At 37.0% G+C, this 13985-nt stretch overlaps 1 protein-coding gene across 17 annotated transcripts in view; it reads left to right on the forward strand.

Annotated features, from left to right (window-relative positions):
• Window positions 1-13985, forward strand: part of CSPP1 (centrosome and spindle pole associated protein 1) — a 155078-nt gene that overhangs the window by 20781 nt on the left and 120312 nt on the right. For 11 of the 17 annotated variants that reach the window (XR_004274474.1, XM_032296265.1, XM_032296266.1 and 8 more), the window contains 2 exons: window positions 10321-10424; window positions 11173-11196. Coding sequence is in view for 16 of the 17 variants with exons in the window: in XM_032296265.1 (XP_032152156.1) it covers window positions 10321-10424; window positions 11173-11196 (128 nt within the window). In the remaining variant the exon portion in view is untranslated. Of the gene's footprint in view, window positions 1-10032; window positions 10121-10320; window positions 10425-11172; window positions 11197-13985 lie in introns of those variants that run through there. The other 6 variants (XM_032296272.1, XM_032296270.1, XM_032296271.1 and 3 more) reach the window with 2 other exon arrangements.

The raw sequence follows: 13985 nt of genomic DNA on the forward strand, positions 1-13985 counted from the left end.
GGCTCTGTCACCCAGGCTGGAGTGCAGTGGCACGATCTCGGCTCACTGCAACCTCCATCTCCCAGGTTCATTTGATTCTCCTGCCTCAGCCTCTTAAGTAGCTTCGATTACAGGTGCATGTCACCACACCCAGTTAATTTTTCATATTTTTGGTAGAGACAGGGTTTTGCCATGTTAGCCAGGCTGCTCTTGAATTTGTGACCTTATGTGATCCACTCGCCTGCCTTGGTTTCCCAAAGTGCTGGGATTATAGGTGTGAGCCACTATGCCTGACTGACCTGTTTGAATATTTTTAATGTGCATTTTGTAATTTATTGATGATGACAAACTTTTTCACAAAAAGAAAGTCAACTATGATAAGTTCCTTTGTTAAAGCATTGTTCTCAAATGGACAGCTTTTCATGGTTGTAAGTATCCTCCTAAATTGTTTTTGTATGCCAGTGGCTACAAGAGTATGCTGGCTAAGAAACAGAATAGTTAGTAAGCTTTTTCTCTCTCTCTCTTTTTTTTTTTTTGAGACAGAGTCTTGCTCTGGCTCTGTCACCAGGCTGGAGTGCAGTGGCGCAATCTCAGCAGACTGCAACCTCCGCCTCCTGGGTTCAAGCGATTCTTCTGCCTAGCCTCCCGAGTAGCTGGGACCACAGGTGCCTGCCACCACACCCGGCTAATTTTTTTGTGTTTTTAGTAGAGACGGGGTTTCACCGTGTTGGCCAGGATGGTCTTGATCTCTTGACCTTGTGATCTGTCCGCCTCGGCCTCCCAAAGTGCTGGGATTACAGGTGTGAGCCACTGAGACCGGCCTAAGTTTTTTCTCTCTATTCGATAAATAGTTGAAAGTGAGTGCCCTACTTTTAGTATCAGATATATAGATAACTCTTTCCATTTTGAATCTCTTGTAAATTATTAATATACAGCATTAGTGAAGTAAAGTATATATTGGTAAAATTTTTTAATCTCTAAGGCTCTCAATTTCTTTATCTGTGATATAAGTTTGATTATCTTCCAGCCCTACGTTTTTATGAATCGAAATTTAAATTTTTCCAAGAGATAATTTTTTAAAAGTTTTTTTTTCTTTTTTTTTTACAGTTGTATTTTTCTTTTTTCTTTTTTTAATTGCATTTTAGGATTTAGGGTACATGTGAAGAACATGCAAGATTGTTGCCTAGGTACATACATGACAGTTTGATTTGCTGCCTTCCTCCCCATCACCTATATCTGGCATTTCTCCCCATGCTATCTCTCCCCAACTCCCCACCCGCTGCTGTTCCTTCCCTATTTCCCCCGACAGATCCCAGTTTGTGATGCTTCTCTCCCTGTGTCTATGTGTTCTCATTGTTCAACACCCACCTATGAGTGAGAATATGCGGTGTTTGATTTTCTATTCTTGTGTCAGTTGGCTGAGAATGATGGTTTCCAGGTTCATCTATGTCTCTACAGAGGACACGAACTTGTCGTTTTTTATGGCTGCATAGTATCCCATGGTGTATATGTGCCACATATTCCCTGTCCAGTCTATCATCGATGGGCATTTGGGTTGGTTCCAGGTCTTTGCTATTGTAAACAGTGTTGCAGTGAACATTCGTGTGCATGTGTCCTTATAGTAGAATGATTTATAATCATTTGGATACATACCCAGTAATGGGATTGCTGGGTCAAATGGAATTTCTATTTCTAGGTCCTTGAGGAATCGCCACACTGTCTTCCACAATGGTTGAACTAATTTACTCTCCCACCAACAGTGTAAAAGTGTTCCTATTTCTCCACATCCTCTCCAGCATCTGTTGTCTCCAGATTTTTTTTGTTTTGTTTTTTGTTTTGAGACGTAGTTTCACTCTTGTTACCCAGGCTGGAGTGCAATGGCGCAATCTCGGCTCACCGCAACCTCCGTGTCCTGATTTCAGGCAATTCTCCTGCCTCAGCCTCCTGAGTAGCTGGGATTACAGGCATGCGCCACCATGCCCAGCTGATTTTTTGTATTTTTAGTAGAGACGGGGTTTCACCATGTTGACCAGGATGATCTCGATCTCTTGACCTCGTGATCCACCTGCCTCGGCCTCCAAAGTACTGGGATTACAGGCGTGAGCCACCGCGCTTGGCCCGTCTCCAGATTTTTTAATGATTGCCATTCTAACTGGTGTGAGATGGTATCTCAATGTAGTTTTGATTTGCATTTCTCTAATGACCAGTGATGATGAGCATTTTTTCATATGTGTGTTGGCCTCACGTGTGTCTTCTTTTGTAAAGTGTCTGTTCATATCCTTCGCCCAATTTTTAAAAAATTTAATAGTAGGTTATCTCAGGCAGTAAGGTCACTAAGGTCAGACAGAATCCCTTTTAAATTCTAGGGTTATAGATTGCTTTGGATTGGGCTTTGACGCCGTATGACCTGTCAGGAGCTAAACTTTGTCTCCTTATATAATGGCATCTATCTCAAAAAGTCATTATGGGCAAAAGTTAAATATGTGAAAGGATGGCTGGCACATATTTGGTATACAATGAATATTAATTTCTTTTCCCCCTTTACATCTTTTTTTTTGTTTTGAGACAGGGTCTCACTCTGTCACCCAGGCTGGAGTACAGTGGCATAATCTTGGCTCACTGCAGCCTCCACTTTCAGGCTTAAGTGATCCATCGTCCTCCCACCTTAGCCTCCGAGAAGCTGAGACCACAGGGATACACCACCATACCAGGCTAATTTTTTTTTTATATACATGTATTTTTTTTGTAGAGGTGGGGTTTCACTGTGTTGTCCAGGCTGGTCCCAAACTCTTAGCTCCAGTGATCTGCCTGCCTCGGCCTCCCAAAGTGCTGGGATTACAGGTGTGAGCCACTGTGCCTGGCCCTCCCATCTTTTTCAAAGTAGTTTTTTGGGTGGGGCATGGTGGCTCACCCCTGTAATCCCAACCCTTTGGGAAACCGAGGAGGGTGGATCACTTGAGGTCAGGAGTTCGAGACCAGCCTGGCCAACATGATGAATCCCTGTCTTTACTAAAAATATGAAAAAATTAGCCAGGCATGGTGGCATAGGCCTGTAATCCTAGCTACTTGAGAGGCTGAGGCGGGAGGATCACTTGAACCCAGGGGGCAGAGGTTGCAGTGAGCCAAGATCATGCCACTGCATTTCAGTCTGGGTGACAGAGAGAGATTCCATCTCAAAAACAGAAAAAAGTAGTTTTTTGAATTGTCTTAGGAATTATTCTTTGATCATTACATTCACATATGATGGAGAGTTAAAAGTATGACTTAAAGACAATGACCTCTACCTTTTTTTTAATTGGTGTTACTTGGGCCTCTGAACCTAGGCTGTTTTCTCATTTTATACATTCCCCTAGTGTCCACATCTGCTTACAGGGCTTTATTTACTATTAGTGTGTTCATGACTTCTGAATCTGTATCCCAATCCCAGGTTCTATTATGAAATATGTCTGATATTCTATTGGATATCCGTACTTGTATGGCCATGTATATCATGGGCTCAAAATCAAAATTTACAAAATTAACTTCTATGCCTGTCAAACTTTCTAGTGCTCCCCATCTCACTGAGCTGGCTGCCTAGTCGTCCTCAACTCCTGTCTTCCCCTGCCTCATATGTCAAGCAGTGACACAAATATAGTTGATTCTAATGCCTAAATCTCAAATAGGTCACTTTGCTGTAATCCCACTGACTTTCTTATATGTAGGCCTCTATTGTCCCTCACTTAGATTTTTGCAAAAACTTCCTAGTGTTTTTGGTTGTTGTTTGGTTTTATAGTCTAGCCCCTTCTACCAAGTCTCTGTATAGTTTTTGATATATTTGCATAAACCAGCTCTGATCATATTAGTCTCTGCTTCAAACCCTTCAATGGCTTCTTTTCTTCTTATATGATAAACTTGCCATCTTATTATAGATTGAGTTGGCCAGTCCTGCCATGTGCTTCTAAAGGATTGGTTCTCTTCATGAAGAGTACTTTTGAACTTATTCAGCTTGTCTTTTGTGCTACAATGACATGCCAACTTTCCTCCCATTGTATTTCCACTGCCTAGCACAGCGCCTAGCACTTACTGCTTGGAAAAGATGTTTTAAAACAAGTTAATGTCTCCATTGCAAAAATAAAACCAATTCTCTTGGGTGTGTTGACTTTAATTTTCAAGAAATGCTTTCATTGCCAACTGAAACCATAATTAATTTTTGATGCACATGGAATTTTATTAAAGAACAATATATAATTTGACTAATTTTATGCTATATAATAAGCATTTAGTTACAGACCTCCTGCCTGATTAATTGTGGTTTTGTTTTTTTTTTTTTTTTTTTGAGGCAGAGTCTTGCACTGTCTCTAGGCTCCAGGCTGAAATGCAGTGGCGCGATCTCAGCTCACTCTAACCTCCATCTCCTGGGTTCAAGCAATTCTCCTGCCTCAACCTCCCAAGTAGCTGGGACTCCAGGCATGCACCACCATGCCCAGCTAATTTTGTATTTTAGTAGAGACGGGGTTTCACCATGTCGGCCAGGATGGTGTTGATCTCTTGACCTCGTGATCCGTCCACCTCAGCCTCCCAAAGTGAATTGTGGCTTTAAAATTCAGTAAAATACATAGTTTTTCACACTGGGAAAAATGTAAAATAATTTGGCAACCAATGATTTTTTTTTAAGTGGTTTTATCTAGGAACTATAAAAAGACAGGGCTAATATAGGTCAAATTTGGAAATTAGGTATTGACTTAAAGCACTGTGACAACATCGTTTGAATAAGTAATTAAGCATAGTATAGTAATCAGTGACATATAAACTGGGCATATTCATTTTATCCAATGGAAACAGTCTATTGATTGCTCCTAGTACAACTGTCATATAACACTATGATTTTATAAATTCATTTCTGTTAGATACTGATGATATTCATGGTTAATTCCATGTGGTTCATTATACTACCATTTATACCTTTCATAAAAGGATTTGAGGTAGTATTACAATGAATTCAGACATCAGCTACCTGGAGTTGAACCAAACTTCACAGATTAAGGGCATAGGCCTCCACATCCACAAGACTGCTTTCACTTCAGACTCCAACTGCAAGTTCAAGTGTCCCCAGGATACCTCAGGTCTGACCATCTGGCTATAAAGTTGGGGGTTTCTACTATCCCCTGAAGTTCAATAATTCATGAGAATGACTCACAGAACTCAACAAAGCTCTATGCTTATGATCAAAGTTACATAGCATAAGTATACAAATCAGAACTAGCCAACGGTAGAAACATACAGGGTAAGGTCTGAGAGGGTCCAAACATGAAGTATCTGTTAGTCTCGGGGAGGCATTACCCTTCCAGCACACCAGTATGTGACAGGATACAGAATATTACTAACCAGCCTCACCTGAACCTGAGCGTCCAGAGTTTTTACTCGGTTTTCCTTGTGTAGGAATGATTGGTTGAATCATTGCTCCTTGGCTTGATCACCAGCCTTGCTACATTCATTTTCCTTAGGCCTGGCTGATGTCACATGCCTCAAAGGCTCAACCTTCAAATCACATGGTTGGTTTTGCTGGCATGACCAGCTCCCATTTTTGTCATCTCTGTAGCATAAACTCTCTGGGGGTTCACAATGATTCACCTTGTTAGTATAAACTGTTGGGTGTATTCATAATGTACCCATTATGAATAATAAAGGCATTCCCATTGTCTGGAAAATTTTAAGGATTTAGAGGTTCCTCCCAGGAACTGGAGACAGAGGCCATCCAATTTTATTTTTTTTCTTTTCCAAGCCTAGAGAAAGTAATAGTCCAGATTTTTTTATTACATGTAGCATGTACATGATTTAGTTCATATAAGCTGATGAAACAATGTCTTCAGTAAGGAGTTTGTCAGAATAACTCAGATGTTAGTAATATTAAATTAAGAGAAAGTCACCTAAAAGTGATCTATAGAAGATCTTTTATCTCCCTAAACTGTTTCTAGGCATTGTATTTGTGTTTATTTCATTAAAATAAATTCTTACTGATTATTGTGTTGAACTATTACTGTTATTGATTATTAACAATGACCAATATTGTTGAAAAATACTTCCATTAATCTTTTAAATGCTTCCATTAATCTTTTAAAATGTTTTGATACAAATTTGTGAATGTCGTAAAACATATATTTACTTCCCACCCCCAGTTTTTTTAAGGGAGAGGATCTTACTCTGTCATCTAGGCTGGTGTTCAGTGGCACCATAATGGCTTACTGTAGCTTAAAACTCCTGGGCTCAAGGGACCTTCCTCTCTCAATCTCTCCAGTAGCTAGGACTACAGGCTCAGGCCACCATGCCCAACTAATTTTTAAGTTTTTTTGTGGAGATAGCATCTTGGTATGTTGCCCAGGATGGCTTTGAACTCCTGAGTTCAAGCAGTCCTCCCTTCACTGGCTCCTGAGTAGTTGAGACTATAGGTTTGTGCCACTGCATATGGATAGTTGTAGTTATAATTGTTTGTTTTGAGATGGAGTCTTGCTCTGTTGCCCATGCTGGAGTGCAATGGTGCGATCTCGGCTCACTGCAACCTCTGCCTCCCAAGTAGCTGGAATTACAGGTGCCTGCCACCACACCCAACTACTTTTTTTGTGTTTTTCATAGCGACGGGGTTTCACCATGTTGGTCAGGCTGGTCTCGAATGCCTGACCTCAAGTAATCCATCCACCTCAGCTTCCCAAAGTGCTGGGATTACAGGCTTGACCCACAGCACCGGCCTTGTAGTTTTAATTATCATTCCTCTTTGTCTTAGATTTATCCTATTGTAAACTAAATCACATACTTTTCCTCCTTTTTTATTCAGTTTGTATAAGTCAAATGGGTCCTTGTAGTAATACCTTCATAGTGGAAATTTAAGAGTACACTGTCTCCTCAATTAGTCACATCTCCTTGTAAGTCACCCGTTATGTAAAGGCCTATCATTATTTTCCTTTAATTTGTCTTTTGATTATTTTTACATAATGTTTTTTCATGGTAGTATAATAATAAAAAGAAAGTAAATGTTCCATAGTAATTTGTTTCATAATTATGATGAATGCTCTGTTAGAAGGTAAATTAATTATAAAGAAGTTATATACTTTAGTCTTAAGTATTTTATGTAAGCCACCACAACTGCTATAGAAAGCAAATGCTTCTAATTACTATAGTTCTGAAGCATAGTGTTAATTATCTTAGGGTCATTGATGTTATACTTTGATGAAGTGACATCACTTCAAATGACCCTAAAATGACATGAATGCTTTACTTGCTGCTAGATCCACCAGAAGACAACAGCACAATAAGTAAGCCTCACTGTATTCCTTAACTCATTAAGTCAATTGAGATGCCATTGTTAATGCATGGTTTAAAAGAATAGGATATTTATATTATTCTGTACAGTTTGTAATTTTATATCTGTGACTTACCTCTAATGCTATAAAATGTTGTTACAAGATGACAAAAATAAGAATTAAATAGTGTTCTCTGTTGACCAAACATTAAATTAATAAAGTTATAGATAACTCAGAAGGCATTATATGTTGTTACTTGTCTGTTAAGACAATTTTACAGTACTATTTGAATTAATAGCGAAAAGCAAATACTCTTAGTAAGTAAAAATTGAACTTAATATGAATCATAGACTGGGAATGGTGGCTTACCTCTGTAATCCCAGCACTTTGGGAGGCCAAGGCAAGTGGATCACAAGGTCAGGAGATCGAGACCAGCTTGGCCAATTTGGTGAAACCCAATCTCTCCTAAAAATAGAAAAATTAGCTGGGCATGGTGGTGGGTGCCTGTAGACCCAGCTACTCGGGAGGCTAAGGGAGGAGAATGGTAGGAGAATCACTTGACCCTAGGAGGCGGATGTTGTAGTGAGTCGAGATCGCACCATTGTACTCTAGCCTGGGCAAGAGAGCGAGACTCTGCCTCAAAATAATAATTATAATAATAATTTAAATGAAAATGAATTACATTTTTCTTTTTATTCTTCCACATAAACCTACCAAATGGAATTGAAAAACAGCAGGAAAAGCCGCCTTAAACACATGGCTTTTCGTAAATTTGTAAATGTAAATTGCTTGTTCCTGGATGGGATGGCAGTGTGTTGGGAGGCATCATCCTGGCAGCATTGTTGTCTTTTTCTCCTTGGCACAACAGAACATCCATTGTGACCCTGTGTGACTACTAATATGTAACTTTGCTTACTACCTCTCTCTATGCAGTCAGACCGCTAACAGCAGAAATACTAAGTATAGTATATTGTTTTCCCCCTACCTTTTCTCATTTCTTCCTCTTGCTTAGGCACTCATTCATACATTCATTTGCAGATTTATTTGATGAAAATTTTCTTGGGTTAAAGTTATGTGCCAGGATTATAAAATTGAATAGTGCATGGCCTTGCCTTCACAGATTTTATAAGTTTAGTTTTATATATGATGCTCCATTCTGAACATAAGAATCAAAACTATTTCTCTCCTTAGGCTTAAATTCTGTATCTTTAAATATAAGGTTTAGATTCCTTTGAGAGGAAACAGTTCCTTTCTAGGATGTTTTAAAATTCCAAGGATATGGAATGCTTTAGTTTCTTTTAGAAGAAATTTAGAAGCATGTGTAAGAGATATCCCTAGGGAATCCACTTTTACACTCTCTATCATAGCTCAAGGAGTTAAATAGGCCTGAAATGTTTATCAAGAGAATTCCAGTGTTATAGGGGTAAGTGGATTTTAGTATTCTGTAAGAATCCATAAACATCCACTTACGTTTATATTACACTGGCCTTTTCCCTGCCTGAAATATTTCAGTGATGTAGTAAAGCAGTGATATGACACATTCATGTTAAGTTCCATTCAGCTACATTGTGAGAAATAAAGCACGAAATTGATTTTTATAGCAGTCTATGAACTACAGTCAAATTATTTCATCCATAGTGCTCATAGCGGAATTTTTAAGGAAAGTTTTAGCCAGGCATGGCGGCGCACGCCTATAGTCCCAGCTACTCAGGAGGCTGAGGTAGGAGGATTGCATGAGCCCAGGAGGTTGAGGCTTCAGTGAACCATGATCATGCCACTGCATTCCAGCCTGAGTGACAGAGCTAGACTCTGTCTCAAAAGAAAAAAAAAAAAAGGACAAGTTTTATTTTGTTTAGAAATGATACTTTTTTCATACTATAGTATTATGTGTATAATAGGGCTAAAAAAGGGAAGAGACTTCAGAAATCTGAATACTTATCTGGTGTCTATGCTTCTTGACATAGTATTTTACTATTGAAGATTTGAAAAGTATATAATTTGATTTTTAATAGCTTTCTTGAGATACAATTTACATACCATAAAATTTATGTATTTAAAGTGCACAATTCAATGGTTTTTAGTATATTTACAAGTTGTACAGTTATCGTCATCATCCCTAAAGGTAATTTGATTTTTGAATTTTGTGTAAGGAAATGCTACTCAAATTTGAAGTTTTTCTTCAAAAATTAACATCAATTTACAGAGTTTCTGTTTGTGATGATGAAAAAATTCTGGAACTGGATAGTGATCATGGTTGTACAACATCGTAAATGTACTTAATGCCACTGAACTGTATGCTTAAAAATGATTAAAATAGTAAGTTTTATATTATATATATTTTACCACAATAAAAATTAATATCAAATTTTATGAAATCAGAATTGGGTTAACTTTTGAAGTTTCTAGGAATTTCATCCTATCTGAATGCTCTTTGATATAAAAAGAAAATTTAAAAAAAGTCATTCTAAGCAACACATGGCCCTATTAATTTTTTCTCAGAAACATCAAGATATTCTTGTATGCGAAAACAATCATGTTATTAGTTTTCCTAGACTGAAAATGATGCATTAAAATTGTTGTTGGTATTTATTTTTATAGAAATTAGTGTATAATGAAGTGAAGAAGTAAAGATAATTAGCTTTTCTTTAATTTTGCTGTTCTTGAGAAAGAAAGGTGCCAAACAGTGCTGGATTATTTATCTTGACTGGGGGAAAAAGTAAATATAATGCACACATGCATATAAATATGTATATAATAATATACAAGTGTCTGTTTATAGGTGCATTAAAACATTCTCTGCATGGAGACAGAAGAAATAATAATGTTTGTTGTTCTGGACAGGAGAACAGGGTGGCTAGGGTTCATGGGTGAGAGTGATATTTTTGATAATATTTTTGATTATGTGAATGTATCATCTATCGAGACATTTTAAGTAAGGAACTCATTCTAATCATAGTCTCGGAATTAGCATAACTGTGTTCCTTCTTACTGTGCTTTGTTACAGGAAGTAGAACTTTGATATTGGTTTGAAAATGAAATATACTAAGAAGTTGTTTTCTTTTTCTAGGGATTGATTATGGATTAAGTTTACCACTTGGAGAAGACTATGAGCGGAAGAAAAATAAATTGAAAGAAGAATTGCGGCAAGATTACAGACGTTATCTTACTCAGGTGATACGTTCTCTTAAGGAGTTGGGTTTAATGTTTTTGGGATTCGCCTCCTAAATTTGTTTTCATAAGATTGTTAGTCATATGTGTTATTTTTTAGGTTTTCAGTGGTACTAGCAAAGTAGTAGTATAGTCATATATGACATTGATAGAGAAAAAAATGTTGCTGAGAGCTGGTGCCATAGAATAACAGAACCTTGACCTTTGGACTAAGGCAATGTATTCTAATTTTAAATGAGATTGTTAATTATGGTTTTTCATGTTTTCTGTAAAGTTTCATGGTTTGAAGTAATGCAGTCATGGTTTCCCACTCTTCTATACCCCCCAACTGTGTATTAAAATGACATGTGGGGTTCTAGTTGCTATTTTCCTATGAGCCAAGCTTATAAAATTTCATTTAATTATTTAGCCACTAAAGCTTTTGTATTATGATCTCATGTTTTACTTAGCAGAACTCTTGTTTTAAGTATTTTTGTTAAATTATGTAATAGCCAAAGTAATGGTTTATCTTAAGTTTTAAAATATACTTCTACTTTTTAGGTTATAAAATTATTTTAAACAATCATGATGATGTCTTGTTGCCTTGAGATGACAACAAGACATCATGATTGTTTAAAATAATTTTCTTTATTTTTTTACTGTTTTATGTTTGTTCCAAATGTACAAATTGTCTTTTATTTGTTCTGATTTACACATAGAATGAACTTTGACTGAATACAGTTTGTCAATGGTTTGTTTCCCTTGACTTTAGGGCATAACACAAGTGAAAAGAAAGGTAGGGTTACCTGCAGAATGTCTTGCTTTAGTTTTTGCTTTCTCTCTCTCGTTCTCTTTCTTTTTAATAATCTAGTAGCTTGCAATTGTTTGCATTTATGAGATTCAAACCAATTAGAAAAATAGGTTCATTTTTGATTTTGAGATAATTGAGTGGTATCATTTTGTATTCTTGCTTTTAGCAAGATGACAGTGTACACATTATAATTTTCCTTTCATATAGTCATTGCTTTTGATTCCTGCTTTGCATTTGTGGTTATTGCTTTCTTATGCATTCTTTATTAATATTCTGCAGTTAAGTCTGTTTTCAGCATGTAATTTTTTGTCTCTCAAATTATACTAGTCACAGTAAGATTAATAGAATAGTAGAATATTTAAGATATTTAAACTACATGTTGTCACAATTTGGATTACTCTGTTTTTGCACCAAAATCTGTAAATTGCATTTGTACATTTATATTGGAAAACAAAGAGAAACAATTTTATGGTTTTACAAAACTAGTTTTAAAAATAATCTCACAGATTGACCATTTGACTAACATATTTTAAACTCATATATAGATGTATCAGGTATGGATCCTGTCTTCAAGAGGCTTGGAACTTAGTTGTAGAGATAACATTCATACAATTCAGAAAGTGGTAACTACAACAAGGAGATAATGATCAAGAAAATCCTCATAGTGGGTGTTTCTCTTTTGTAAGGCAATCTAGACTTGGATGATCTAGAGAGAAAATCGAAGCAAGAAAGCTTTTCAGATGGAGAGCATTGAGTAAAAGAGGACCTAGAGAGTAGACTTTAGCTTTGTCTGATTGAGGAATATTAGGTTTACCATAGTGGGTCAGAGTATCATTCTTTTTGAGAGTAGTAAGAAATAACAATGTATATAGGATAGGATCAAATTGGAAGGCAGTAGATTTTTAACTTGTTATATGTGATAGGTAATGATGAACATTATATTTTCTTAAGTAGCCTGTGAAGAGCATAACTATGTTTTAGGATAGTTAGTTCTGCATGTAGAGACTCTCATCTTATTGTCTTAAATTGCTGCTACAACTTAACTGATTTCCTTGAGCTGATTTTCATTTTCCCCTCCAAGCTATTTTCCAGAAGGATTCTGTCCCTAACTTATTTAAATATGTCAGTATCTTCTTACTGCCTCCAGGATAAAAATTCGAATTCCTTAGCATGGTACATGTCTTTCGTATTCCAACCTGACTTCCTGTGCTTATACCTCATTATCCTCCCCTTCCCTGCCTCTTCTTCTTGGGTGGAGTTTTCCTCTGGTATCACATATAAGCTGTTTTCACTTGTAGGTTTTGGATAACTCCTTAGATAAGATTTATAAAAAGGATAGTGGTGGGGGGCATAAGAAGAAATTGCCTTCATGAAAGTACAAATATTTAAATTCAAAGAGACGTGAAGGCATTTTTCAGATTTTTTTTTTTTTTTTTTTTTTGAGCTGGAGTCTTTTTCCATTGCCCAGGCTGGGGTGCATTGGCAGGATGTTGGCTCACCGTAACCCCTGCTTCTTGGATTCATGTGATTCTCCTGCCTCAGTCTCCCAAGTAGCTGAGTCTACAGATGTCTGCGGCCATGCCCGGCTAATTTTTTTTAAATCTTTTTTTGTCTTTTTAATAGAGACGGGGTTTCCCCATATTGACCAGGCTGGTCTTGAGCTCCTGACCTGTGATCCGCCCGCCTTGGCCTCCCAAAGTGCTGGGATTACAGGCATGAGCCACCGAGCCCGGCCAGTTTTTTAGATTATTAAGAATATAGTCATATAGAGGAGCAATATTTTCTTAACATGAGAGACAATTTTTTGTTTACATTTGAGAAGATGAGAATGGAAGGGAAAATAAGAGAAAAAGAAAACGTACACAGGATATAGGGAGGTGGCTGCAGCTTCCTGGACCCCCTGAAATATGTATGGTTTCCAAGTCCTACTCCTGTATCTCTTGTGGCTTCCAGACTTAGATTGCATGGATATTTGAATTAAAAAATAAAAAATAAATTTTAAAATTTTGCCAAGAAGAGTTATTAAAACAACTACCATCTTCGTTCGTGTTTTAATTAAACATTTTTTTTCTTGAGCCCTTCCTGCCTAGAAATGCTTTCTTGTTTTTATAATAAAATATGCTTGATCATCTAAACACAGAAAAGACATGTTCTCAGGAGAACGGTTTTTAAATTGAGTCAGTTAATTAATATTTCCAGCCCAGACCTCCCTCCTGAACTTCAGACTTTTCTAGCTGGCTGCATAAATCACATTTTCTCCTTGAAATCTACCTAATATCTTATGTAGATCATGTCTGAAAGAGAATTATTGATTTCTGTTTTTCCCACCCTCATGCCTGATAAACCTACACTAGCTGTAGCCTGTCCTTTTAATTTCTTTTTTGTCACAGTAATTATTGCTTTCTAGCATGCTATATAATTACTCCTCATTATGTTTATTACTTCTTTTCATTTTCCCCAGCTTGAATATATGCTTTTGGAGGACAGGAATCTTTATCTGTTTTCTTCTGTCCCAAATGTATCAGAGAGTTTGGGCATATGGTAGGCACTCAGTATTTATTGAAGGAATGAATGAGTGATTAAAATTTAGCTCTTTGAAAAAATTTACTATGTTGTTCTTTTTTTTTTTTTTTAAATTCAAAAATTTTTTTTTTTAAGTACAGGGTAATAAAAAAAAACCCACCTGGTCTCGAACTCTTGGGCTCAAGTGACCCTCCTGCTTTGTCCTCCCAAAGTGGTGGGACTAGAGACATGAGCCACCATTCCCAGCCTAT

The sequence above is a fragment of the Sapajus apella genome, unplaced genomic scaffold (genome assembly GCF_009761245.1).
Source record: "Sapajus apella isolate SASKATOON/1434 unplaced genomic scaffold, GSC_monkey_1.0 scaffold35, whole genome shotgun sequence".
In the NCBI taxonomy this organism is placed as follows: Eukaryota; Metazoa; Chordata; class Mammalia; order Primates; family Cebidae; genus Sapajus; species Sapajus apella.